Raw genomic sequence first — 26,538 nt, forward strand, 5'->3', positions numbered from 1 at the left:
TCCCTCCAGCCTCTCGCTCTCTTTCCCTAACTGCTGCTGGGGACTTTGGGGGAAGAGAGTGGAGTCATACCCTGACTGCCATGAAGGCTGCTTTGAAGACACAAGCAAGGGTGTGCTCCTTTCTGACTGAGTACTGGAGAGGGTTGCCTTGTCCTTCATCAGGGGATCTTCCCGACCCAGGGATTGAACCCACATCTCTCACGTCTCCTGCATTCACAGGCGAGATCTTTACCACGAGCGCCACCTGGGAAGACCTTGACTGAGAAAGTGAAAAAGTGAAGTCGCTCAGTTGTGTCTAACTCTTTGTGATCCCATAGACTGTAGCCTACCAGGCTCCTCTGTCTATGGGATTTTCCAGGCATTAGTACTGGAGTGGACTGCCACTTCCTTCTCCATGACTGAGAAAAGTACCCATTAAATATGTCCTGCTTGAATAAGAAGAAGGAGGAAAGGAGAAAGGGGAAGGAGGAGGAGGAAGAGGAAGAAAGAAAAAGCTTCTAATCAATCAATCACCAAGTCCCAATGAGATCTAAATGTAAGCCAGAAAGAACACACTACAAAGGCCCTAGAAAAAAAGTGTTAAAAATAAGATTGACTGAGGAAACCTTTCTAGTCAAGACACAAATCCCACAAGCCATAAAGGAAAGTCTGATTATTTGTCCTCTAAATATTACAACATGCAAAGGACACCATAAACCAGGTCAGATTACAAGGAGAGACCAGCAGACACTGTTTGCAATACCTAGAGTCAACAGACTGGTTCCAAATAGGAAAAGGAGTACATCAAGGCTGTATATTGTCACCCTGCTTATTTAACTTATATGCAGAGTACATCATGAGAGATGCTGGGCTGGAGGAAGCACAAGCTAGAATCAAGATTGCTGGGAGAAATATCAATAACCTCAGATATGCAGATGACACCACCCTAATGGCAGAAAGTGAAGAGGAACTAAAAAGCCTCTTGATGAAAGTGAAAGAGGGGAGTGAGAAAGTTGGCTTAAAGCTCAACATTCAGAAAACGAAGATCATGGCATCTGGTCCTATCACTTCATGGGAAATAGATGGGGACGCAGTGTCAGACTTTATTTTGGGGGGCTCCAAAATCACTGCAGGTGGTGATTGCAGCCATGAAATTAAAAGACGCTTACACCTTGGAAGGAAAGTTATGACCAACCTAGATAGCATATTCAAAAGCAGAGACATTACTTTGTCAACAAAGGTCCGTCTAGTCAAGGCTATGGTTTTTCCAGTGGTCATGTAAGGATGTGAGTGTTGGACTGTGAAGAAAGCTGAGTGCTGAAGAATTGATGCTTTTGAACTGTGGTGTTGGAGAAGACTCTTGAGAGTCCCTTGGACTGCAAGGAGATCCAACCAGACCATTCTAAAGGAGATCAGTCCTGGGTGTTCTTTGGAAGAAATGATGCTAAAGCTGAAACTCTAGTACTTTGGCCACCTCATGTGAAGAGTTGACTCATTGGAAAAGACTCTGATGCTGGGAGGGATTGGGGGCAGGAGGAGAAGGGGACGACAGAAGATGAGATGGCTGGATGGCATCACCGACCCGATGGAGGTGAGTCTGAGTTGGTGATGGACAGGGAGCTCTGGTGTGCTGTAATTCATGGGGTCGCAAAGAGTCGGACACAACTAAGAGACTGAACTGAACTGAACTGGGAGTCAACAAGGTGAAAATTCACACAAGAGAGACTAAAATCCACAGAAAAAGACTGAAACCAGTTTTTAAAATTTAGTAACGGTACTTCCCTGGTGGTTCAGTGGTTAAATCGCCTTGCAATGTAGGGCACACGGTTTGCTCTCTGGTCAAGGAACTAAGATCCCACATGCTACGGAGCAACTCACCCCATTTGTTTCAACTAGGACCTGACACACTCAAATTTTAAAAAAAGTATATACATATATATATTAAAAATTTGAGTAAGAAACTGAAGATTATCCATTTTAAATATTGGTGTGTATACATGTCCATTCAAAACTCCCTATCTGTCCTTTCCCCTCATTCTTTACCCCACCAACAAATAAAACATGCTTTTTGATGTGCATTTATCTTTTTTAAATTATTATTATTATTTTTTACTTCACAATACTGTATTGGTTTACATGGAATTCAGCTCAACGTTATGTGGCTGTCTGGATAGGAGGGGAGTTTGTAGGAGAACAGATACATGTATCTGTATGGCCAAGTCCCTTTGCTGTCCACCTGAAACTATCACAGCAATGTTAATCAGCTATATGCTTATAAAAAATAAAAAGTTAAATAATAAGATTTAAAAAAGAGAAAGAAACTGAAGAAACAATTCCAGGGGAGGTGATTGCCCAGTGTCACACAGCTCTCCATGGGCAGAGTGGAGGCCCACTCTGACTTTCTGACATGGATATGTGAGAGGGGAACATGGTTTTAGTAACCCAAAAGTTTCCAGCATTGTTTTTACCTGTAAAACACAAAGATCAAAGCCCATGTCCCTCCTGTTATACTGATGTGTTCACAGCGTGACTTTTCGTCTTTAAATTATAAACCGGGATCATAATATGGGCCTTGTGTAGCAAGCCCTGCGTCTCCCCACTTGCTCTCCTGTTCCTCTCCTCTCAGGCCTCAGTATCCCCCGCAGGGACTGGCACTAAGCAGGCATTCAAGAGACAAGGTGAGGATAAACCTGGATTCCTTGTATCTCAAGAGGAACCCTTTCCTCCATCAGCTGCAGCGCAGCACCTGCGGGCAGGCTCAAGGTGGCCAGGCCACAGCAGGAGAGGCTCTGACTCCTCTTTCCTCCTCCACCCCCTCCGTTTCCTCCAGTTTCCCAAAGGGCTGAGCACCTGCCACATACCTCTTCCTTCTGGGGTATCGGCTCTCGTCTCAGGAGCCCATCTTCCAAGCTGAGCCCACCTGAGCAGGTGTCGCCCTCCCTCTGTGCTGTCCAGGGGCCCAGGGGAGGGAGGAAGCTGCCAAGCACACCTGCCTCCACATGCAGGCTCTGCCCCTGCTTACCTGCCGCCTCGGCCATGACCTCACTTCTCTGAGCTTCCATTCCTTCTTCTGTCAACTAGTGACAATCATCCTTTTCTCAGGCGGTTGTGAGGATGGGGAGATGGGTGGGGATCCTACTTCCCTGATAACCCAGGAATCTTCTCTGGCTGAGTGTGAACAGATCCAGTTGTTCTCAGCATTGCAGGTGTAGCCACAAGCTGTGTGTCTCTGCAATAAACCACACATCCTGTGGGTCCAGATAAACCCAGAGAACCGAAGAGGGAAATTGAACACACTCAATTCTGAGTCACTTGCATCAAATACTCTGCCCACCAGGCCCCACCCTGGGCTTTTCCCACCCTCCCACTGCTCCCCTTAGAGAAACAAGCCCAGTCTTGACATTCTAGGTCATTCTTGGCTCATTTCATCCTGCTCTGTGCTCCTTGAAAAAAGACCTGCCACCAACACACTGTGAGGCCCTTGGTCTCAGCCCATAGGCTTCTTGCCAGGCCCCTCTGCCTTCTCTACCCACCCACACTCGCTAGCCTGCTTGCCTTATTCACTTTCATGCCACCAGCATGGGACCCAATACCAGAAGATGCCACCCGCTCACTGTATACTGGTCATACTGCTGCTGCTGAGTGTCACGTCCATGCGGACTCCAGGCACTTACTTACAGAGGACCTTCTGCTAGGGTCACCTGCTGCAACCACCTAGAAGAGCATGTTCATGCAGCGAAGCCCAAATCTGACATCACCTCCTCTGAGAAGCCCTCTAGGACCTTCCCCTGTGGAGTCCACAGTCCCCTGCCTTGCTCCCATGGTACCTGGGTGAGGGGCCTCAGGCCATTCCTCTGACACTCTGTCCATGCCCCTCCCACCCCTTTTGACCAGATCCCTCTCGACTTAGCCCTGCTGGGAGGGACGGAACTAGTGTCTTTGGTCCCAGTGGCTCATAGGAGGAGCCTGGCCTTGGTGGTCACTGCCATTAGGTGGACGCAGCAGTTCGTGGGGAGGGCTGAGAGCACACTGCCTTTTCTCCCCTGGCTTATCTCCATCTGACAACTTGATATTTTCTCTCCAAATGGAGGACTTTTCTCAGAAAACCAGTGTCGTGGCGACTCAGAGAAGTCTACAACGGAGAGCTGGCCCTGCCTCCGTTTTGTTCCTGAGCAAAGAGCCTCTGTGGACGGGGGCAGAGCGAGTGCCAGGTGCTGTGCCTGCACCGTCCACGCCTTTCCTGTTGAATCTCACGTCAGCTCTAGGAGTGCTGGCTCTGTTTTACAAAGAAATGGAGAAGAAAAGGTAACAGCCTGAGGGTCTTGCAGCTCAGCAGCTGTTGGACTTTTTCTTCTTTGCCCCCAAGCAGAGAGGCTGCCGTGGGCCTCCCCTGACCTTCCGTTGGTTGCTTCATCCTAAGAGATGTCCCTGGCCATCATGGCCACCTCCCCCAGGTTCTGAGGGACGGTCAGTGATGCGTGTTATTCCCTGAGGCCCACACACTGCAATTTGGTCTTACAATCACCCGTAACAAAGGCCAGGAGTTTGATCTGATTTTGCAGATAAGGCAGCCGTGGCCTGGGGAGAGGCGGGGGCTTTCTTCAAGCAACTCAGAAAACCACTGTCGTTGGGCAGAAGAATATCAGCAGCTCATGTCCTGCAAACATCCATCTATCCAAACACCACACTCTCACGCTCTCTCCCCAGCGCTCAGGGCTCAGGCTAGAGGCACTGACACAGAGGGGTCAAGGCGCAAACGTGCAGCTGCCCCTCCTGCTGTCCTGCACGAGCCTGCCCCTGACCCCACAGGAGCTGTCAGGACTTAAGGGCGCCTCCTCCCTGGAGCTAGGGGTCCTCTGGGGACAGCCGGCTCTGGGTGTCTCCCCTACAGGAGGCACACAAGGAGGAAAGGCGGTGGCCAGGGGTTTTCCTGGAGGTAAAATCTGAGCACAGTCACCCCTCCCTCCTGCTCACTTTCAACCTCTGGCAGAAATCCAGGAAGCAGGGGGCAGGGAAAGCCACGTGGCCTCCGTGGGGGACACCTGCCGGCATGAGGGCGCCCATGCCCCGCTTCCTCAGTGCCCTCTGTTTCAGGAGAGCTGGGGGTCCCGAGTAAGGTGTGGGCGTACTGGGACTCACTTCCTAGCCAGGTAGCTGCTGCAGCAGGCCTGGAAGCTGATGATGACGTCCGTGATCTTCAGGTCCTGCTCTTCCTCCAGGTGGGCCAGCGTGGTGGCCTGGAAGAAGACCTTGCTCTGGCCGATGCGGTACAGGTTGCTGCAGAGCTCCAGAGCTTCGATCCAGAGGATGAGAGCTTGCTGCTGACCATGGGGCCACCATGGAGCCCTGAAGCAAGGCCAAGGCAGGGGGAGGGGCCTGGAGCGGGGGTCGGCCCTGATGATCCGTGGGCAGCCTCCTCCTGGTGCAGGGAGAGTGAGGGTAGGGGGGCGCCAAGAGGGGGCAGGTGGGGGCCAGCAAGGAGCAGGTAAAGAGTCAGACTTGCAGAGAAATGCAGAAACTCAGCCCTGAAGGACCTCACCTGTGGATGTCTCTGCCCACGTGCATTTCTCACAAAGGTTGCAGTGGACACGGGGGCTCAGATAACACTGCTTTAGGTGACTGGAGTAACAGGATTGCTTTTTTGTAAAGAGGCAGTTCAAAGTCAAGAGTGACCTAACATACTTAGGAGCCAGAGGAGCAAGCGCAGGAGTACAAGCGTTGCCAGGCCAGATGTGGAAGCAGAGGGCGAGAACCACACGAGGCTTGTGAACAGCACTGTGTCAGCAGTGGGTTACCCATCAAGGAGGAGGCAAAGGGTAGCCTTGCTCATCAAGGAGAGGGAAATGGCTTATCCGAGATCTCAGAGATGTAAAGAGAAATAGAAGCCCAGGTCTGACTCTAAAGTTGGGATCTTCACCAGCCTGATTTATGTCCAAGGGGAAGGGGGTGGGAGGTGGGCTGAACACCGAGGTCCAAGTTCTCCCTCCCCGTAAGGGCCTGCTTCCCTAGGATAGAGGTCAGGGGCACCCTGGGCCCTGGAGAGCCTGTGGAAGGACAGGAGGAGCGAAGGATATGATTCTATCAGAAGAGCACTTGGCCATTTGCAATTCATTTACATTTTTATCATGTGATTCTTCTGAAGAGGGGCAGAGTTATTATTTTATTATGTACATAGGGAAACAGGCAAAGGCAGGGACGTGACTTGTTCCAGATCACACAAGTCAGCGAAAGAACTAAGGCTCAAAAATCATTTCAGACAAGCTCCTGACAAGCAGACTCTCCTGCAGGCAGCAGCCACACACTCAAGACCTGGTACAAAGTACAAAACACAAAAGTACAGAGTGCAAACCCGCCACGTGTGGGCTCAGGAGGAGAAGAACAGGAAGATTTTGAGGAGAGCCAAAGACAGATTGAATGATGGGCAAAGGACCAGATAGTCATTTTTTGTGGATTTCCCTTGAAGGCAGCTGCAGTTCTTGGACGGATAGAAGTGGCTGAAATTCTGATAAGTCTGCTACCCTTCTGGCCTGAAAAAAACCCCAAGGAATTGCCAGTATTGGCAATTTTCTGCCCAAAAGCCCAGAATTGCCAGCAATCCTCAGTCTTCCCCAGCATCAGGCTCTTTTCCAGTGACTCGTCCCTTCACATCAGGTGGCCAAAGTATTCTTGCCACAAGAACCCCAGGAACATGAGCAGTGCGAACCGTATGAAAAGGTGGTGCACTTACTGCCGTGTGTGGGATGCTTGGACCCAAAACAGGGTGAGGAGAGTCATTTTTTTGGTCTGAGAAGAGGGCCCGTGTGCATCCAGGAAGCACTCAATCTGGAGCCTCTTGACCAGAGACTTTCCCACAGGGTTCAGGTCCTTATTACCCATTCATCCTTCTCATCCTTCAGCCTGATCTATTGGTCCAAGAATACAGTCTCCCAACCCAAGCTCTTCTGTGTCCTGGGATTTTGACTCTGAGACTCTCGGTGCCTGGACCTAAGCACCTCTGCGGGCAGGGGCCTCAGGGGACAGATCGTGAGCTCCTGCAGGGGGCCCAGTCCTGCTTCCAGTCCTTCCTGAACTATGCAGGTTTGGGGGCTTCTTTCCTTTCTCTGACCTGCCCTGGTTCCCTCCAGTGGGCCCTCTTCTGTGCTCACTTGGCCAGACTCAGCTTCTGTTGCTCAGAACCACAGGGATCTCACCTGAGACAGGGGTCACCATGGGATGGGAGCCTGTTAGGTGCTCACATGCTCCACATGGAAACACAGAGAGTTGGTGCCCCGTGGACCAGGCCCGTGGGGGTGAGAGCAACACCCAGATGCCCCCCTTTCCTTCCTGGAGAGGAGCAGCCTGAGGCCATTCCATGAAGGCTCCTCAGAAGGTTGTGGCAGGTGCAATCCCAGATGGGTGACCGGGTCAGAGCATGGCCTTGGATGGGCCTTCCCTCCTTCCTGCCCACTTTCCCCAGCCCCTCAGTCCTGCCTCCGGGGATGGAGTGAGCCTGGCGTCCAGCTCTGCCTTCGAGGGACCTGAGGCTCTGGCAGAATACTTTGGGCTGCCTGCTTTATTGAATGCAAATCCATGTTCCCAACACACAATCGGGCCGAACAATAGCAAAATGTTGGAGTTTGGAATGGAAGAAGGTTCATTGCCTGGCCATGCAAAGAGACAGGTGGCTCAGGCCTTAAAAACCCCAAGCTTCCTGAAGCTCTCAGCAAAGCCCTTTAATGGGAAAGGTAAGCGAGGGGCCTGGTTAGTTGTTGCAACCTTCTTGGTGTCAGAGCCTTTTTTCTTGATGTCAGGTCATTATATCCCTGTGAACCTCCAGCAAAACAAATTATTCTCTTTATGACAAGAAAGAGCAAGGTCCCAAAGCTCAACCTCCACCCTCTGAGGTCCAGGCTCTGGCCAAGAGGAGAGGGGAAGCTCCTGCAGGAGTTCTGGTGAAACGTGGAGGCAGCCTGGGTGAGGCGTGTGCTCTCTCTCTGCCCCTCTGTTTATGGCTGCCCCTCTCTCACACCTGCACACAAGCCCTCTGCTCTCAATCACCCATGGGTGCCCCATGTCTATCCTGGTCCCCAGGGCTGGAGGAGGAGTATCCCCATGCTCAGCCCAAGTCAGATGACACGGGCACCCCCGGGCATCCCATGGGGCTTGGGGGCTCCAGGGTCTGAGGGAAACGATCGATGGGAGCCTAGCAGGCAGGCAGGAGGAGCCGTGGAGGACCTGCACCCTGAGATCCTGGGAGACAGGCTCACTTGGAAGGAGGTCAGGCATCTGGAGCCCAGCTGAGCCCCTCAGTCAATGCAAGGAATCCTCAGTGAATCAGCTCATATTTATTGAACCAGAGTCAGGAGAACAAAACGTGGGGAGAGACAAAGGAACCTGAAATGTCTTGTCCAGCCCCACTCACAGCTGAAGAAGAAACTGAGGGTCTGAGAAGCTTTCTCTTCACCCCAGGCCGGTTGATCTTGATGCACCACAAAGTTCTGTTGTTGCCTTCTGGTGTCATTTTTTCTTTCTTTTGTAATTTTTTTTTTTTTAAATCAACCTCTGTCTCACACAGCATTTGGAATTTCATAGGAGCTTCATTAGTCACTCAGTGTATCCTGGTCCCAAATATCACCTGCATCTCGACAAATGTTCCACCCACTGAGTAGTCATCGCTGCCACCACCACCACCACCACCATCATCATCAAGAAGTCAGTGCCCAATTAAGATAAACCTGCTGGGATCAAAGGTGAGTTGATGCTGGAGAAGGAGGGCTGGAGACCACCACCAGGGGAGACTCTACCTGCTGGGACAGCAAACCCTGGGGAGGGCGAAAGAGGAGCCTGGGCTACTCCTGGATCCCAGCTATCATTCCTCTCTGACTTTCTCCCTTTTTAAAGCCTTTCATATTCCTGGCCTCTCGTGGCTAGTTCCCCTGCCTCTCTACTCTGCCCCCAGTGTGTTCTTTAGTCCAAAATAAGTGGTTTCTCCCTTCCCCTCACTCTCTAGTCCCCCTCCCCTCTTAGTCCAGGCCCCAGGCTCCTTCCTTCTCTCTCCCCTCTTCCACCTGCATGCATTCCTCCCCTGCTGTGCTCAGCTGCAGAAATGCCAGATTCCTAACACTCAGCTCCATCAGTGCTGTCTCCCTTCCTTTCCCCTCTAACAAGGTGCTCTCAACCTTGGTCTCACGTGTGTCACTGGTTCCTGCACTGCTCTGGGGGTGGGGGAGTCGGGCCTTCCTTCAGCCTCTCATAGGTCTGTATGGCCTCCTTCAACTCCTCCTCCAGCTCCCTGGCCGGCTGCTTCAGCTTCTCAGCCAACTCTGTCTTTGCCCTCTCATGTAAGTGCACTGACTCTTACCAGGAAGCCCACATTCACTAGAGGGGAGATTCCTGCAAAGCCTGATCCAGGCCTTTTTGGTCATTACCAGAGCCGTGCCTTTGAAAGCTTCGTTCACCTCCTTGCTGGTTTGGACAGAGACTTGCCCAGTGCTCGTGAAGCTTTTAGCATGGGCTGCTAACTGAGAGTTGTCTTTCACCAGCTTCGCAGCATAAACTTGTTTCCTAACCCCTTGCATGGATTTGTAGACTTTTGCTGTAGGAAAAGCCATCCCAAGTGCACACAGACATCGAGCTCCCACAGACACCTTTTCTTTGATGCTAGTTGACAACAGGCCACTGGCTTCCGTTTCTGCTGATGACCTACTAAAGTGTTCCACGATGCTGGAGGACACAGTGGGCACAGCAGCTGCTGCTCCCAGCCCTAACCCAGTGGTCGAGATCGCCAAACTGGCCCCTGCTGTCACGGGTCCCAGAGCCAGGCCAAGGGTGTTCAGAACACCAGACACAGTGTCGGTGGAGTTGGCCACCACCTTGAAGATGGTACAATCCCTGTGCGACTTGTCAGCCCTGTCTGCAAGTGCACAGAGCTTTCTTATGCTCTCTTCCAGCTCCTTTTTCACCTGAGGAAACTCCTTTAAAAACCTCTGTCTGTCTAGCAGGTCCTGTTGGAATCTCTCTTGGTCTTCCATAGCCAAGTCTGTCTTCAACTCATTCAGAAATTTACATAATGCCTCCACTTCTTCCCTGTAACAAGGAACATCAAGGGATTAAGAAAGACACTTTGCTTGTCTGTAAAATAAGCTCAATGGATCTATTCTACATAAACCACAGAGATTTTATTATAAATCACAAGGGAAAAGTTTTACAAATGTAAATTATTTTCAACATTAAACATATGTTTGTACTTCATGGATACTCCATTACTCGATCATGAAATAAACAAGCAAAAGCCATTTTAAGATAGTCTTAAGAGAGGTATTTGATGAAGATGCCTCAGAGGCAGGTCAATACAATCACTTCCAAAGGACTAGCAGGGTAGAAAGTCCATAGAGAAACTAACAGAAGTGGGATTGGGGGAGAAACCTTCATTTAAGGGCCTGAGTGTGTAGTGAGGAGTCAACCTGCTCTTTGCCCTTCGCTGCTGGGAAGTGGTCCCTAAGCTCCTGGAATATTCTGGCTGATAGGAGTGTCCTTGTCTGCCTGGGCCTTTGGCCACTGGACAGTCTGACAAAGTGACATATGATGGTGGCTTTGGGTCATGTAATATCTGCACTGAGCTCCAGAGGATTTGGACACTAGGGCATTAGTCTGACCTCTGGGAGTACTCAGAGACAACAGGCCAGGGTATTAATAATTTGTTTTTAATTTTTTAGCTTGGAAATGATCACAGTTCAGTTCAGTTCTTTTCAGTCACTCAGTCGTGTCTGACTCTTTGCAACCCCATGAATTGCAGCACGCCAGGCCTCCCTGTCCATCACCAACTCCCGGAGTTCACTCAGACTCACATCCAGCGAGTTAGTGAGGCCATCCAGCCATCTCATCCTCGGTCATCCCCTTCTCCTCCTGCCCCCAATCCCTCCCAGCATCAGAGTCTTTTCCAATGAGTCAACTCTTCATATGAGGTGGCCAGAGTACTGGAGTTTCAACTTTAGCATCATTCCTTCCAAAGAAATCCCAGGGCTGATCTCCTTCAGAATGGACTGGTTGGATCTCCTTGCAGTCCAAGGGACTCTCAAGAGTCTTCTCCAACACCACAGTTCAAAAGCATCAATTCTTCAGCACTCAGCCTTCTTCACAGTCCAACTCTCACATCCATACATGACCACAGGAAAAACCATAGCCTTGGCTAGACAGACCTTAGTCAGCAAAGTAATGTCTCTGCTTTTGAATATGCTATCTAGGTTGGTCATAACTTTTCTTCCAAGGAGTAAGCGTCTTTTAATTTCATGGCTGCAATCACCATCTGCAGTGATTTTGGATCCCCCAAAAACAAAGTCAGCCACTGTTTCCACTGTTTCTCCATCTATTTCCCATGAAGTGATGGGACCGGTTGCCATGATCTTCATTTTCTGAATGTTGAGCTTTAAGCCAAGTTTTTCACTCTCCTCTTTCACTTTCATCAAGAGGCGTTTTAGTTCCTCTTCACTTTCTGCCATAAGGGTGGTGTCATCTGCATATCTGAGGTTATTGATATTTCTCCCAGCAATCTTGATTCCAGCTTGTGTTTCTTCCAGTCCAGCGTTTCTCATGATGTACTCTGCAATGAAGTTAAATAAGCAGGGTGACAATATACAGCCTTGATGTACTCCTTTTCCTATTTGGAACCAGTCTGTTGTTCCATGTCCAGTTCTAACTGTTGTTTCCTGACCTACATACAGATTTCTCAAGAGGCAGGTCAGGTGGTCTGGTATTCCCATCTCTTGAAGAATTTTCCACAGTTTCTTGTGATCCACACAGTCAAAGGCTTTGGCATAGTCAATAATGTAGAAACAGGTGTTTTTCTGGAACTCTTTTGCTTTTTCCATGATCCAGTGGATGTTGGCAATTTGATCTCTGGTTCCTCTGCCTTTTCTAAAACCAGCTTGAACATCAGGATGTTCACGGTTCACGTATTGCTGAAGACTGGCTTGGAGAATTTTGAGCATTCCTTTACTAGCGTGTGAGAGGAGTGCAATTGTGTGGTAGTTTGAGCATTCTTTGGCATTGCCTCATTGGGATTGGAATGAAAACTGACCCTTTCCAGTCCTGTGGCCACTGCTGAGTTTTCCAAATTTGCCGGCATATTGGGTGTAGCATTTTCACAGCATCATCTTTCAGGATTTGAAATAGCTAAGCTGGAATTCCATCACCTCCACTAGCTTTGTTCATAGTGATGCTTTCTAAGACCCACTTGACTTCACATTCCAGGATGTCTGGCTCTAGATGAGTGATCACACCATCGTGATTATCCGGGTCGTGAAGATCCTTTTGGTACAGTTCTTCTGTGTATTCTTGCCACCTCTTCTTAATATCTTCTGCTTCTGTTAGGTCCATACCACTTCTGTCCTTTATCGAGCCCATCTTTGCATGAAATGTTGCCTTGGTATCTCTAATTTTCTTGAAGAGATCACAGTAATAGACAAATAAAGCATCACGATAATAAATAAAAGATTGCAGCCTGGTCCTATTCTCATTCAACATCACAAAAGTGTTTTTGTTGTCATGCATTTAAAATTCTTTAACACCGAATTAACTTCCTGGCAACTAACAAAAAAGAAAGACTGTGACAATACGAAGAGAGACACAAACTGAGCACTGCAGACACTGCACAAAAAGCAAAATACATCGACACAAACCCAGAGCTTTCTAGAAATCTCATCCTGTGACAACGCCACAATTTATTTGATGTTATATTTCAGGCAAAATGAACATTTTTAAAAAACGTCACAATATGTTTTTAAACAGGGTGAGCACCCCTGGGGCAGTGCTCTCTGGGTCCTGCCACATGCTGAATCCAGGGCAGTAACTTGTCCTGAGGACAATGGAAGCTTCATGTGTGAAACCTGCCCAGACGCTGTCCTGGAGCTGAAGGGAACCTGAATTCTGCTCTGCAATAAACTGTAGCTGGAATCCTGACATCCTTCAGGGCCCAGCATCCCTGACCTCTCGGGGGTCACCAGCCTAACTCACACCTTACCTGGCGACAGCTTAACATACGTGTACCCTACGGCCCTGTGCAACTTTATGGAGCCTCTAAAGATTCAAGAGACTTGAGGAAACATCTATCTGAATTGCTGAGCCTGAAGAGACCAGCACTTGCAAGGCTGGTGCAGGAAGTGTTTTCCTCTTTGTTGTGGATGCGTGAGGTCCTCAGAATCCCTCAAATGACACACAATCACAGCCACTCACTGTGACCCTGGAGGGCTCACTGAGCCACACAGCCTTCCCACTGTCGGGGCAGCTCCATACAGACTAGAAGAGGGTCCCAGATGGAGGGAGAAGCCAGGTCCCAGGCAGGGTGTGGAGGACACGGTCACCCAAGGCCCTCTAGTCCAGCTTGAGGGGATCCCACAGGGAAGAAAGAAATGTCCTGCCTCCCACTCCCGGAACCTCTGCTAGCATCACAGCCCCTTCAGGTCTGTGTCCTCGGGGCCCACTCTCTGCACTCTAGTCCTGGCCCTGCTGCCCAAGCCTGCCTACTAGTCCTCCATCTTGGACCCTCTGCTCCACCCAGACCCCTGGGTCTGACCCTGGTCCAGGCCTCCCTGGTCCTTTGGACGAGATGATTGCACTTGATTTCCCATCTCTGACCCTGCAGTTCACTCTGAGGCCATCACCATGATCCATCAGACTGAATTGCTATTCCCACTGGACACAGGACAGATCTGAGATTCAAAGTCTTAAGCCCACAGGCCCAGGAGTTGGGCAGGGCTAGATCCAGGATCCCACCAGCTCCTCCAGTTCCTCTCTAGCCTCTCTGCCTTATGGGCCAGCAGGACCCTGCAGGGTTGGTACATTTCCTAACACAGGGAATAGAAAGACTGTAGGCAGGCCCAGGACACAAATCGTGGTGTCAGGATTCTCTAATTTGTCCCAAGGGAAATTCTGCTTGGTTCTCCTCACCAGAAAGAAGACCCTTGACCCCTGTCTCTTCCTAACAAGTTTTTTAAATGTTACTATTGATTGAGTACTTACTCTGTGTCCGTCATTATGGGAATCACTTTACGTGCATGATCTCAGTGTCCTCACAATAAAAATGAAAAGATGAAGAAACTAAAGCTGAGAGCAGTTCAGTAACTTGTCCAAGGTCACATAACCTGCCCCTCCTTGCAGGTTTCATCTCTTCTCAACCCACAATCATTCACTATCAGCAATTGACATGGAGGACACATTCCTGATGGGATCTTGAGAAGGAACATCCCTGACCCCAACAATAGGGTCCTGCCTGGAGGAGGCGTTCCTGCCAGGAGGAAGCTAGCCTGGTGCCGGGGGACATGGGTGACCTTCCTGGTGCACTTGTGCAGGTTACCTGGACAAACTGGCCTCAGCATCAATTCTCCCCAGAAATTCATTCAGCAGGAGTAGCAGTTCGTCTCTGCTCAGTGTGTCCCAGAGACATTCAACGACCTCTTCAAAAAAGATCTCAATATCTAGATGAAAGAAAAGGGAGTAAGATTAGAAGAATCTGTGGTGGGACATAAACGTTATTGAGTATAAAGTACTTAAAATTCATCTTGCTGAGCAGCAGTCACCTGGGGTGCTCTTGGTGAGGTCACCTAGGGTTATGGATGGACTGTCCCACCCCCCTCCCCCAAAATGTGTTGAAGAGTTAACCCCCTGGTGACCTTACTGAAGATAGGGCTTGTAAGGAGGTTAGGTGAAATGAGGTCCTAGGCGGGATTCCCAGGGAAACTGAGGTCATAGGTGGGGTTCCCTGGGAGTTCTAGTGGTAAAGAACCTGCCTGCCAATGCGGGAGATGTAAGAGAGGCGGGTTTGATCCCTGAGTCAGGAAGATCCTTTGAAGGAGGGCATGGCAAGCCACTGCAATATTCTTGTTAAGAACCCCATGGACAGAGGAGGTTGGCAGCTGCATTCCATGCGATTTGCAAAGAGTTGAACATGACTGAGCAACTGAATATACACAGACAAAGAGAAGAAAGAGCAAGTGTGATTTGTTAGTTACCACTTCCAGAATAGACTGGCAGCACCCTGTAAATGAATGCTTTCGTGTTTGGACAATGAAACAATTGAATACTCACGTTAAATGGGATAAAGAATGTAATGACTATAAATAGCCTCAGATCACTACAGGGTAAGATTACTCCCCAATGAGTTATCAAAATTGCTGTGTGATTTCAGAGATCTGGAGGTTATAGAATTGTAGGTAAGATATTGGTGGCCAGGCTATATATATGTGTGTGGGCTGGGACTTGATATCAAATGTGTTTCTTGGTAAATCCATACAAAGAGGCATTATCCTTATTTCACAGAAGAAGCAAGTGAAACTCAGACAGGAGAATGGACAGCCCAAGGCCACAGAGCCGAAAGCCCTGAGGTTGAATCCAAGGTCAAGTGTCAGACATTTCTTGGACATGACTTTGAATCCTCTTTACATTTAAAACTCCTGTGATTTGTTCATTCTACTCTATAGCACACGATGGGGATTCTTTGCAACTCATTTTTGGTGGTGAGCATGCAGTAGCGTATATAGAAGTTGAAATACAATGTGGTGCACACGAAACTTAGAAAACATTACAAACTCATGTTACCTAATTTTAAAAAAGACTTTAGGACCACTCGCCATTGAGTAAAACTACCATGTGAGAGGATTCCTGCTTCTGACCACAGACTCTAGGATGGGCAGGGAAGGGATCAACCAGGTGGAGGAGGGGTGGAGCCAGATGTGATCCTCATCACCCCTCCCCTCCAGGTGGGAGGTGGCAAAGGCCAGACTGGGGTTCAGTGCAGGGTCCACGGACCCTTGCAGAGCGGCTGGGCTGCTGGCTGGGAAGAGCTGGAGGAAACAGCTTCTGCGGTGATGCCCAGCGTCTGGGAGTGGGAGGAGGCTTGGGCCAAGGGAGAGAGCAGGATACGCTCCAGTGATGCTGGAGGACCTCCTCTCCAGGCCTGCCTGGCCTTGGGGACTCCCATCTGTGGTCCGTGCTCCGCGTGCGCTCTCCCGGCCTCTGTCCTGAGTCACTTGCTGGGTGGTGGGAGAGGCGGGAAGTCAGTGCCCTGGTCATGGCTCCCTGAGGAGAGGGCCAGGAAGGAGGCTACGGTCAGACCCCAGGGTGAGGGAATCTCCCGGTCTCCCTTGGAAGCTCAAGGATGCCTATCCATCCTCTTCATGGCTCTTGATTCCTCTGTAGTTTAACTCAGCCTGGAAACACCTCCCTCACTTCTGGGTCACACATAGGAACCTTCCAAAGAACAGGCAGCTGACTACCTGAGCAATGTCCAATGTTTTCTGAGCTCATGGTGGCAGCAGGGGATCTCAGCGATCTCCCTTCAGCTCCTTGTCTGCGTCAGGGTGAAGGAGGTGTGACCTCAACCTTGGAGAGAAAAGACTGTGAGCTCCACTGTGAGGGAGCAGCAGCTGCAGGGAGCAGCGACGGACAAGTTCTCTGGTGGGTTCCCCCGGGACGGCCACCACTGCCTCCAGGAACTAGCCCAGTGCGGCTCTCTGTCTCCTGGGCTCTGCTGGTTGTTAGTTAAGAAAAGTCATTCACCTCCTACAGCTCCTTCCAAGCCAAGTCAGACTCCTGCTCTCCTGTTGGGGCACAAGGAGAAGGTATCAGACAGGAGACAGCCATCTGCGAAGCTATAGGAACAATAACACCAGAGACTAGAACAGATAGGAGGTGATACTCTGGAGTGAAGTGAGGTTGGGACACCTGTGATTTTGAATTGGTAATAACTAATATTAATGATAACGTTGATCCAGTGTCCTTGACATGCAGGCTCCTGAAACTCACTCAGACTTAGCTGAGACAAATTGTCACGCTGGTACCAGAGTCTGGACTAGAACCTGAGTCTTTCTGATCCAAATCACATATGTGTGATGAATATGCTCTATTCCCTATACTATACAAAATATTTATTTGTGGATATATGTTAATTCGTAAATGACTCTTCATTCCAAAATGATGTCTTGTTCCCTATCAATCTCTCCTGGATAAAGTTCTTGCTGATACAGCTCCCATAGCCCAGGTCCTCCTTGCTTATGGAAGAGCCTTTTTTCCCACAAGGGCCTGGAGTCCCACCAGCCCTGCCCCAATTCCTGTATCCCTGCTCTGAGTAGCTGAGACCCCTGCAGCTATTCTGTCCTCCTTGCTTTCCCCTCCTGAATACTGGGCTTGGTGTAATTTCTAATTCTTTATGTAAATAATAATGCAAAGAATATTCTGCTTGTATAAAACTTCACCTACATCTGAGACTGTATCCTTAAGCTATATCTAGAAGTAGAATTAAGATCAGATGGCATCAACACCTAAAAAATTTCCACACCTAGAGCCACCATGCTATGCAAACAAACTGTAGCAAAATGTTCACACTTATAATATATGAGGGTGTCCATCCTTTCAGATAAACCCATTCTCAGTGGTCTTTCTTAAAAAAAAATCAGATCTTTATAATTAAATCATTTATTTTGGTTCTGCATGTGATTATCTTGCCATGGGAGATGAGGAAGGAAAGCAAGTGCTGATGATGTTGAGCTACTATTTTTAAGAAAGCAAAAGAGCGTCTGTCAGCTACTCCTCCTGAGACCTGACTGAAATGATGGTGAAGGTATATATGGGTATAACACCATCTGCTGATAAGAGTGCTGGTTTCTGTAGTGTAGTGGTTATCACGTTCACCTAACATGCAAAAGGGCCCTGGTTCAGAGTTGAGTGGAAACAGCTTCACGTGGGCTTCCCTTGTGGCTCAGTTGGTAAAGAATCCACCTGCCATTCAGGAGACGTGGGTTCGATCCTTGCGTTGGGAAGATCCCCTGGAGAGGGGAACGGCTACCCTTCCAAAATTCTGGCCTGGACAATTCCATGGACTGTGTCATCCAAGGGATCACAAAGAGTCGGACACGACTGAGCAACTTTCACTTTCACTGAGAAGAGCAACTGGTGTTTGTGATCCTTGCTCTGCATTGGTATCGGCTCTGAAACTTTACCAATGGTACCTCATATGTTATTCCATTAGCTTCTGAGGTCTGTACCACTGTATCCTCATTTACAAATAAGGAATCTGACACATAGATGTTACCTGACTTACCTAAGGTCAGAAGTCTTGCCCTTGGTTCACTGGTAGCACCCCACTCACTGGCTCGAGAACCCATAGCCTGCCTCTCCTCCCTCTGCTGCTAATAAAAGCAAGCATGAGAGAAGTAGGAGACCGGAGTCTTTCACAAATGTTTGAAGACTCACTGGGTGGAGAAGTGATAGCTGAGTGAAGAGGAGCGCAGTAGAGGGAGAGAAACAGGGAGGGTGTTCACAGGAGAGAAGAACGGTCTGCTGGGCAGAGCCCCGGAGAGGGAGTAAGATGAGAGGGAGGCCGAGGGGAAGCAGGGGACAAGCCCACACCCCCACACCCCATCCCATATTCACAGCAGCCTTCACTCTTCACCAGGCTTTTCAGAAAGTTACTTGAGAATGAGATGCAGGGAAAAAAATAGATTACATGTTTGTTTAACTATGGAGCAAGGTAAAGGATACCCACAAGAGAGATAGACGTGGGATCCAGGAGTCAGGAACATCAACCCCGTGGGAAGGGAATCCAAGGATCCCAGCTGGGCGCGCAGCAGACCTAGAGAGAAACCAGTCCAGAATGGGATAAGAAGTCCAGAGTCTGTGGGACAGGGGACTCGGTATCACATGAGGCACAGTTGGAAAGAAATGGAGGAAATGTTGAAGATAAACAGTGCGAGGGGTGAAAATGAAGCCAATTAGAAACATTAGGAAAAACCAAAGCTCAGGAGGAGAAGGTGACGACAGGGGATGAGATGGTTGGATGGCGTGACTGACTCAATAGACTTGAGTTTGTGTAGGCTCCGGGAGTTGGTGATGGACAGGGAGTCCTGGCGTGCTGCAGTTCATGGGGTTGCAAAGAGTTGGACATGACTGAGAGACTGAACTGAACTGAACTGAAGTGAACTGCTGAGAAGCATGTACAGCTATATGGTACAAATTAGCTCTTAAAAAATGTATTAAGAAATCACAGAAAATGTAAACACTTTTGTTTGACTTAAAAAAAAAATCTAAAGTAAATATATCTATGTCCAAGTCTTTTGGAGACTGTTTTAAAACTGAAGTAGTATTAATATATATAATATGATATAACTCCAAGTGTATTAACTCACAGGTTTATTAGTGATTCAAAAATCTTAGTTTTATTTCATTTATAGTCATTATAAAATATCCTTATCTTTAAAAATGAAACAGAGTATTTAAATATGTGAAGTAAGTGTACTTGTTAACTTAAAAATCAAAATACACTTCTAGAGCTTGGGAGCCGAGCACTGAAGGGAGGAGGAAGACTAACATCTCTGCTTACAAAGCTGGGAGTCAAGAAATAGGAGGTCCAGTCGAGAGCATAAGAAACCAAGATGCAAATAAAGTGCTTACAAATACAGAGCTTCCTAACAGAGGTATACAATTAGAATAATGATAAAAGGTGAAGAAGGGGAAAGGTATAATAGAAAGTATATAAATAAATGAAATCCTTATTTTTCCTAATAAGAAGCAAACAAATACTATCAAATTTAAGTCAAGAAAAAGCAAAATGCAATACTTACCACTTCCTAGCTATTGTGGTTGATGACTTCCCACTTTGTACCAGGCACCTTCCCAATTGTTTGGTATGAATTCACTTCCTTTTAGTTCTCACAATGATCCTATAAGAAAGGAAACTGAAGCTCAGAGAGATGAAGCAATTTACTCAAAGCACACAGCTAGTGCTAGAGCCAGACTCCAAGTCCAGGTTCCTGTCTCCCGCGCACACATTCTCACACTACTGCAGCTCCCAATGTAGTGATATCATTTAAAGGCATTGATGAACTATCTAAAGAAGAAGCTTTTCCTTGGGAAGGAATGAGCAGAAAGGAAATGAGCAGAACCCTCTGTACAAATTGATCTGTTCTAAACATATGCATTTTTAGGACTGGATTTTTTAACTCTAAGATAACAGAAGTCACGTTATAGCAGTCAGTAGTCCACAAGAATGGGGTGGTTTCTGGTGCCACCACCTTAAAGATGATGGAAGCGGCTGAATTAAATGCCAACCAGAAATGTGTGACTCGTGCTGTGACAACTGTCAGTGTAGGAACATGTTCGTGTTGATGAAGCCTAGTTCTCTAGAAAAGCAGGCGTGAAAACAGGGTGAAACCAGAATGATGAGAGTGAACTGTGACCTTAAACAGATACTGTCCAGCAGCATCTTGCCCACCCACATGGGCACCCATGGGCTTCCGACCACTCAAAGGAAGGAAGACCCCTTGCAGGGGAGGTGAATTCCAGAGACTGCATCTCTGCTCCTGCAAAGGCAAGGATGCTCTTGAAGGTGATCAGAGAAGCGGTCATAAAGGAGCACCCACATATAATAATAACAATAAAAGATAATGATTGCTATGAATGTTTCATTGAGACAGGCTGAGTCTGTGAAAGGCCATGAGTTCATCAGTCAGTCAGTTCAGTCGGTCAGTCATGTCCGACTCTTTGCGACCCCATGAATCGCAGCACGCCAGGCCTCCCTGTCCATCACCAACTCCCAGAGTTCACTCAAACTCACGTCATGTCCTTATTGCCAGTTTGTTAAATGTTTTCCAGTTCTTCTGTGTTTTCTTCTTGTTTCAATTTCTTCCCTTCTAGTTTGATGGTCTTCATTAGTGGTATGTCTGTTTTCCCTTCTCTCCAGGTTATCTGTATCTACTGTGGGTTTTTGATTTGTGGTTACCATTGGGGTTCATATATGTTGACCTAAACTTATCTACTTTTTCTAAATTGGCAGTCATTTACACATTCCAAGAAAATTTTTACTCCCTTCCACAACATGTTTTTTTTGATACCATATTTCATATCTTCCTGTGTAAATATCTATTCACTATTTTTTATATCATATTTCACATCTTCGTGTGTATAATATTCAAATGAGAGGACTTCAGAAAAGTGTGGCCAAAAAGAGAGACATAAAGGTTAAAAAGAATTCGAGCGGTTATGCAGGAGACGCAAGATGAAAGAGATATGGGATCGATGCCTGGGCAGGGAGGATCCCCTGGAGAAAGAAATGGTTGCCCACTGCAGTATTCTTGCCTGGGAAACCCCATGGACTGAGGAGCTGGGAGGGCCCCAGTCCATGAGGCTGCAAAGAGTGGGACACATCTGAGCTGGTGTCTTTCTTTTGTTTGTATGGTGCAAAGAAGAGTGAATGTAATGGGAAGTGTTTTGTTGTGAATTGAATTTAAAAATAAGAGGAGTCTTGAAGTCTCTGGGTATATTCCTTTCTGTTTATTTACACGAATGTTTATAAAGGGTTGAGAAAGAAAGAAGCCCTGACATCCGGAGGCTGGCCTGGTGTCACAACAGGGCGCTGCTCTTCTCCCGTTGGATGTAAAGGCTCTCACAGAACTCCAGCCTCACACAGGGTCACCCTGAGAGCTGGAGCAAAGGAGACAGCAATCACCCTTCACTGCACCCCCACCAATACCACACCCCTCCCCTGGCTGAAAAGCAGGCCTGCCCCTTCTTTACCAACACAGCTTCATCCTCGCTCTGCTCGCCCCTCTCCATAGATGAGTTACTGAGAGCCCGCTGGTAGTGCTGCCTGCCATTCCCTGCTGCACCCCATCTAGAGCAGCCCCATTGCCTTAGAGCTTCCCCCACATCCCCTCACCTAAGCTCCAAGCCGAGAATCTTTCTTCCTGCACCTTACTCTGCGATGTTCCCAGCTCTCCCTCACGAAGAGTAACCATCAGCTTGTTTTTAGGAAGTGTGCCTGGTGGCGAAGGCTGGAGGCACCGTCATGTGGATGGGAGAGAAGTCACAAAGGCAGGCCCTCCTCCAGGTAGATGGAAGAGGAGAGCTGGCGGGCCCCCTGCCCCTTCTCTGCCCCAAAGCTTCAGGACCCCAGGAGCCAGGTCAGCCTATTGAAATCATGAAACATGAGAATAGAGCCAAGTGAGAAAAAGAGGAGGGCTCAGGCAGAAGGACCAGCTCCTGGGTGATGACAAACAATTGTAAATGCGTTGAACACTGGGCTCATCCTTCCGCCCTTCCCTCCCATTCTTGACCTGGCCGTGACCCTTGTCTGGGGCCTCAGCTAGGTGTGGATGCTGATGGTGCTTCCTCTGCTGGATTCCTCACCAGGGCTTCCTCCTCTGTTAGCCTCTGATTGGTCCCTTTCTGGAAAGGCTGTTGGTGGGAGAGGGGAGGACCCTGGAGAAGCCTGTCCCTGCCCAGCTGCATGGCCAGGCATGCATCCCTCCCCTCCTTGTGGGCAGACAGATTCTCCCCAACCATCTCCCTGTGTGCCTGCAGTCACCCTCCCTGGGAAGGGAAAGGGGCTTTAAGAAAGTCCCTAGCCCAGGGCCGGTCCTAAGATGGCGTAGGAATAGGACGGGGAGACCACTTTCTCCCTGACAAATTCATCAAAAGAACATTTTAACACCGAGCAAATTCCACAGAACAACTTCTGAATGCTGGCAGAGGACATCAGGCACCCAGAAAGGCAGCCCATTGTCTTAGAAAGGAGGTAGGACAAAAGATAAAAAGAGAGACAAAAGAGGTAGGGAAGGAGATATGTCCTGGCAAGGGAGTCTTTAAAAAAAAGAGAGAGAAAGAAGTTTCCAAACACCAGGAAACACTCTCTCTGGTGGGTCTGTGGTGAGCCTTGGAATCTCAGAGGGCAAAATAACTGGGAGGAAAAATAAATAAATAATGAAAAGCCACAGATTAGGTGTCAAACAGTAACTCCCAGCAGAGCAGCAGCCCGGAGGCTCGCATCCCCCACTAGCAAGCGGGGGAGGGACAGGGAGGAGTGCGCTGCATTGCTTAGGGCCTGAATGCACTGAGGGCAATCTGAGGGAACTAGCTTGAGATTGCAACCCAGACTGTGGGATAACTATCTGAGAAAAGCCCTAACCTAAGACACCTCCAGGCACACTCACAGAACAAAGGACTAAGCAGAGCTAGCTGGCTGCGGACGGGCCCATCCCCCACTGGAGACAGGCAGGTGAGGGCAGCCAGAGCCTGAAGGAGGCAATCGCAGCCCCAGAGACAGCTGCTGCTGCTACGGAGAAGGCAATGGCACCCCACTCCAGTACTCTTGCCTGGATCGCGGCCCCAGAGACGGCATCCTCTATCAAACTGAAAGCAGGCTTCATCGCTAACCAAGACTTCTTGGGATTCTGGACGGTCAACATCTGCCGGGAGGGTCGCAACCAGAGATCAGCTCCCCAGAAGAGACACACGGCACACCTGAGAATGTGCGCCAGTTGTACACCCAGAAAACCAAGTGGTTGGGACAGGGGAGGGGATAAGTCGCAGCCTTCAACTGGGGGTGACTCCGCACGCCAAGCACCCGGTCACCTGAGCTGCTTGGACCTGGGACGGGCGCAAAACGCAGGCCCAGCCAAGTCTGCGCCTTTGTGGAGTACCCAGGAACCTAGAGCTGAGTGGCTTAGACCTGGGAAGTGCATGCAAACCAGGGCCCGCATCAGACAGTTCCCGGCAGAGCAACCTAGAGTCTGAGCAGTGTAGACTGGTCAGAAAGCACACATGCCATGAGCGGGGCAAACCCAGTGTGGCTGAATCGCTGTGCGCACACGCCAGTGATATTTGTTTGCACTGCTCCTCCCTACCCAAAGCACGACTGAACAAGTGAGCCTAAACAAAGTGACCAACACCGCGCCCCTTGAGTACTGGACTGGGTTGCCATTTCCTTCTCCAGGGAATCTTCCTGACCCAGGGATAGAACCCAGGACTCCCACATTGCATGCAGACGCTTCCCTGTCTGAGCCACCAGGGAAGCCCTAAGACAGCAGAAGTCACTTTATAGCAGTCAGGAACCCACAAGAATGGGGTGGTTTCTAGCACCACCACCTCAAAGATGAGGGAAGCAGTTGAATTAAATGCCAACAAGAAATAAGTGTGACTCTTACTGTGACAACTGTCAGCGTAGGAGGCATGTTCGTGTTGATGAAACCAAGTTCTCTAGAAAATTAGGCATGAAAACAGGGTTAAACCAGAATAATGAGAGTGAACTGTGACCTTAAACAGATATTGTCCAGCAGCATCTTGCCCACCCACATGGGCACCCATGGGCTTCCATCCACTCAAAAGAAGGAAGACCCCTTGCAGGGGAGGTGAATCCCACAGGCTGGCTTCTCTGCTCCTGTAGAGGCAAGGATGCTCTAGAAGATGTTCAGAGAAGTGGTCAGAAGGGGCACCCACATATAACAGTAAAAAAAATAATAATAATAATGAAAGGTAATGTTACCATAGATATATTTCATTGGGCCTTGTTGAGTCTGTGAAAGGCCATGAGTTCATAATAATAATCAAATGAGAGGACTTTGGATAAAGTGTGGCCAAAAAGGGAGACATAAAGTTTAAAAACTGCACTCGTGGTAATGCAGGAGATGAAAAATGCAAGAGATGTGGGTTCAGTCCCCAAGTCAGGAAGATCCCCTGGAGAAGGAAATGGCAACCCACTCAAGTATTCTTGACTAGGAAATCCCATGGAGAGGAGCCTGGTGGGCTACAGTTCATGGGGCTACAAAGAGTTGGACAGGACTGAGCTGGTATCTTTCTTTCTTTTCTTTTCATGGTGTAAAGAAGCATGAGTATAATAGGAAATATTTTGTTATGAAATAAATTTAATAAGAAGAGCAGTATTGAAGTCTGTGGGGATATTCCCTTCTGTTTATTTACACGGATGTTTATAAAGGATTGAGAAAGAAAGAACCCCTGACATCCCAAAGCTGGTCTGGTATCACAACAGGGTGATGTTCTTTTCCTCTTGGATGTAAAGGCTCTCACAGAACTCCAGCTTCACACAGGGTCACCCTGAGAGCAGGAGTGAAGGAGACAGCAAACACCCATCACTGCGCCCCCACCAAGAAAACACCCCCTCCCTGGGCTGAAAAGCAAGACTGCTCCTTCTTTACCAATTGCACCTTTATCCTCACTCTGGTCCCCAATTCCACAGATGGGGTTGCTGAGACTCACACTGGTAGAACTGACCCCAGTTCTCGGCAGCACCCAGCCTAGAGTTGCCCCATATCATTAGAGCCTCCCCCACATCCCCTCCCCTAAGCCCCATCCTAGAATCTTTCTATCATCTCCTCTCTGTGACGCCCGGGATTGTCCCTCAGGAAGAGTAACCATCACCCTGTGCCACTAGCTTGTGTGCCTGGTGGCAGAGGCTAGAGGCACTGACCTTGTGGATGGGAGAGTATTCACAGAGGTAGGCCTTCCTCCAAGCAGGTGGGAGAAGAGAACTGGCTGCTCCCCTGCCTCCTTCTCTGCCTCAAAGCTGCAGGACCCCAGGAGCCAGGGCAGCCAATTGAAATCATGAAACATGAGAAGGAAAATTCAAGCCAGAAAGAAGAGGAGGGCTCCAGCAGAAGGGCCAGCTCCTGGATGATGCCAAAGAATTGCAAATGCATCATGACCCTTGACTTATCCTTCTGTCCTTCCCTCCCATTCGTGTCCTGGTCCTGACCCTTGTCTTGGGCCTCAGCTGGGTGTGGATGTTGGATGGTGCTCCCTTCTGCTGGATTTCTATTGTGATTGCCTTCCTCTGTTAGCCTCCAGATCACTTCCTGGAAAGGCTGTTTCTGGGAAAAGGGAGTACTGTGGGGAAGCCTGTCCCCACCCAACTGCATGGCCAGACGCAGAGCCCTTATCTTCCCATGGGCAGACAGAGATTCTACCAAACATCTCCCTCCACATGGTACAGCTCATACTCTATGGGCAGGGATGGGAGGGGTAAAGGCAGGGTCAAATTCAAAGTCCTTAGCCCATCGCCAGGCCCTCCCGATGCTCCTGCTCCTGTCTTCTGCACCCTCCTGACTCCATGGGGCCTGGTCGAGGGGCCTGGAGGATGCCCAGCTGCCTGGATTCTGATTTCTCCCAGTGTCCAGGCCTTCGATCAGGCTGCCCCTCCCCCTGCAAGGCCTTTCCCCACCTGCCTCACCAGGTGAAAGTTACCTGTAATTAGAGTTTCCCCTCCTCCCTCTGCTGTCTCCCCCAGTTCCTCTCCAGTCTCCCCTGGAATCTTGCACTTTCCTGGTTGCAGGTCTGTTTGTGTGGAGTTTCTGCAGCTCCCAGCACTGGGCAGGTGCCCTGTCTCTTCTCTGCTGCTCCCCCTGCTCCAGGGCCTCCGGGGCTCCCTCCACCCTCCTGGGCACAGCCTGGCTAGAATACGAGGTGTGGGGCCCATTACTGGGACATGAAGCAACCAGCTTTGTGAAAACACAGCACCACACCTGCGGTGGAGTACTTAGATTTGTTTTCCTTGTCTGTCTTGATAAAAGTTCTTTCTGATAGACAGTGTCATCATAGTTCTGAGTGTTTCCATCTGTGGGCATCCTGCACTTTCCAGAGATCACCCTCTGCCAGTAAACTGCAATATGAGACCTACATTGTCTATGCTCTATATCATCTTGGTTTAGGAAAGCTTCTGTAGGAACATAGACACACCTGCCTCCACATCCAGGCTCTGCCCCTGCTTCACCTGTGCCTCGGGCCATGACCTCACCTCCCTGA

At 49.1% G+C, this 26,538-nt stretch overlaps 2 protein-coding genes across 4 annotated transcripts in view; one reads left to right on the forward strand and one right to left on the reverse strand.

The window, feature by feature from the left end:
- LOC138437650 (apolipoprotein L3-like) overlaps positions 1-26,538 on the forward strand; it is a 228,711-nt gene that overhangs the window by 140,760 nt on the left and 61,413 nt on the right. The window lies entirely within an intron of this gene.
- On the reverse strand, positions 8,284-25,309 carry LOC138438311 (apolipoprotein L2-like). 3 transcript variants are annotated; one of them, XM_069586480.1, is made up of 8 exons: positions 25,208-25,309; positions 21,662-21,911; positions 19,569-19,667; positions 18,494-18,580; positions 16,510-16,550; positions 16,227-16,332; positions 14,309-14,429; positions 8,284-10,044 (listed from the first exon to the last, which is right to left on the reverse strand). In XM_069586480.1, exons 6-8 carry the CDS (start codon positions 16,255-16,257, stop codon positions 9,264-9,266), a joined length of 933 nt encoding a protein of 310 aa, XP_069442581.1. In that variant the 5' UTR covers positions 16,258-16,332; positions 16,510-16,550; positions 18,494-18,580; positions 19,569-19,667; positions 21,662-21,911; positions 25,208-25,309; the 3' UTR covers positions 8,284-9,263. The 3 variants fall into 3 exon arrangements, 1 of the variants encoding a protein (XP_069442581.1); XR_011256290.1 differs by lacking the exons at positions 8,284-10,044; positions 14,309-14,429; positions 16,227-16,332; ... (1 more) ...; positions 18,494-18,580; positions 19,569-19,667 and adding an exon at positions 21,289-21,419 and having other exon boundaries at positions 21,696-21,911; XR_011256289.1 differs by lacking the exons at positions 8,284-10,044; positions 14,309-14,429; positions 16,227-16,332; ... (1 more) ...; positions 18,494-18,580; positions 19,569-19,667 and adding an exon at positions 21,289-21,419 and having other exon boundaries at positions 25,208-25,304.

Source organism: Ovis canadensis, chromosome 3 (genome assembly GCF_042477335.2).
Source record: "Ovis canadensis isolate MfBH-ARS-UI-01 breed Bighorn chromosome 3, ARS-UI_OviCan_v2, whole genome shotgun sequence".
NCBI classification, from domain to species: Eukaryota; Metazoa; Chordata; class Mammalia; order Artiodactyla; family Bovidae; genus Ovis; species Ovis canadensis.

Bases quoted from the DNA above. Each gene is read 5' to 3' on its own strand.
- LOC138438311 (XM_069586480.1), bottom strand. From the start codon at position 16,257: ATGAGCTCAGAAAACATTGGACATTGCTCAG. The intron at 14,430-16,226 runs GTAGTCAGCTGC...TCTTTCATCTAG, and splicing joins AAACATTGGACATTGCTCAG to ATATTGAGATCTTTTTTGAA. The intron at 10,045-14,308 runs GTAACCTGCACA...TCCTTGTTACAG, and splicing joins GCTGAGGCCAGTTTGTCCAG to GGAAGAAGTGGAGGCATTAT.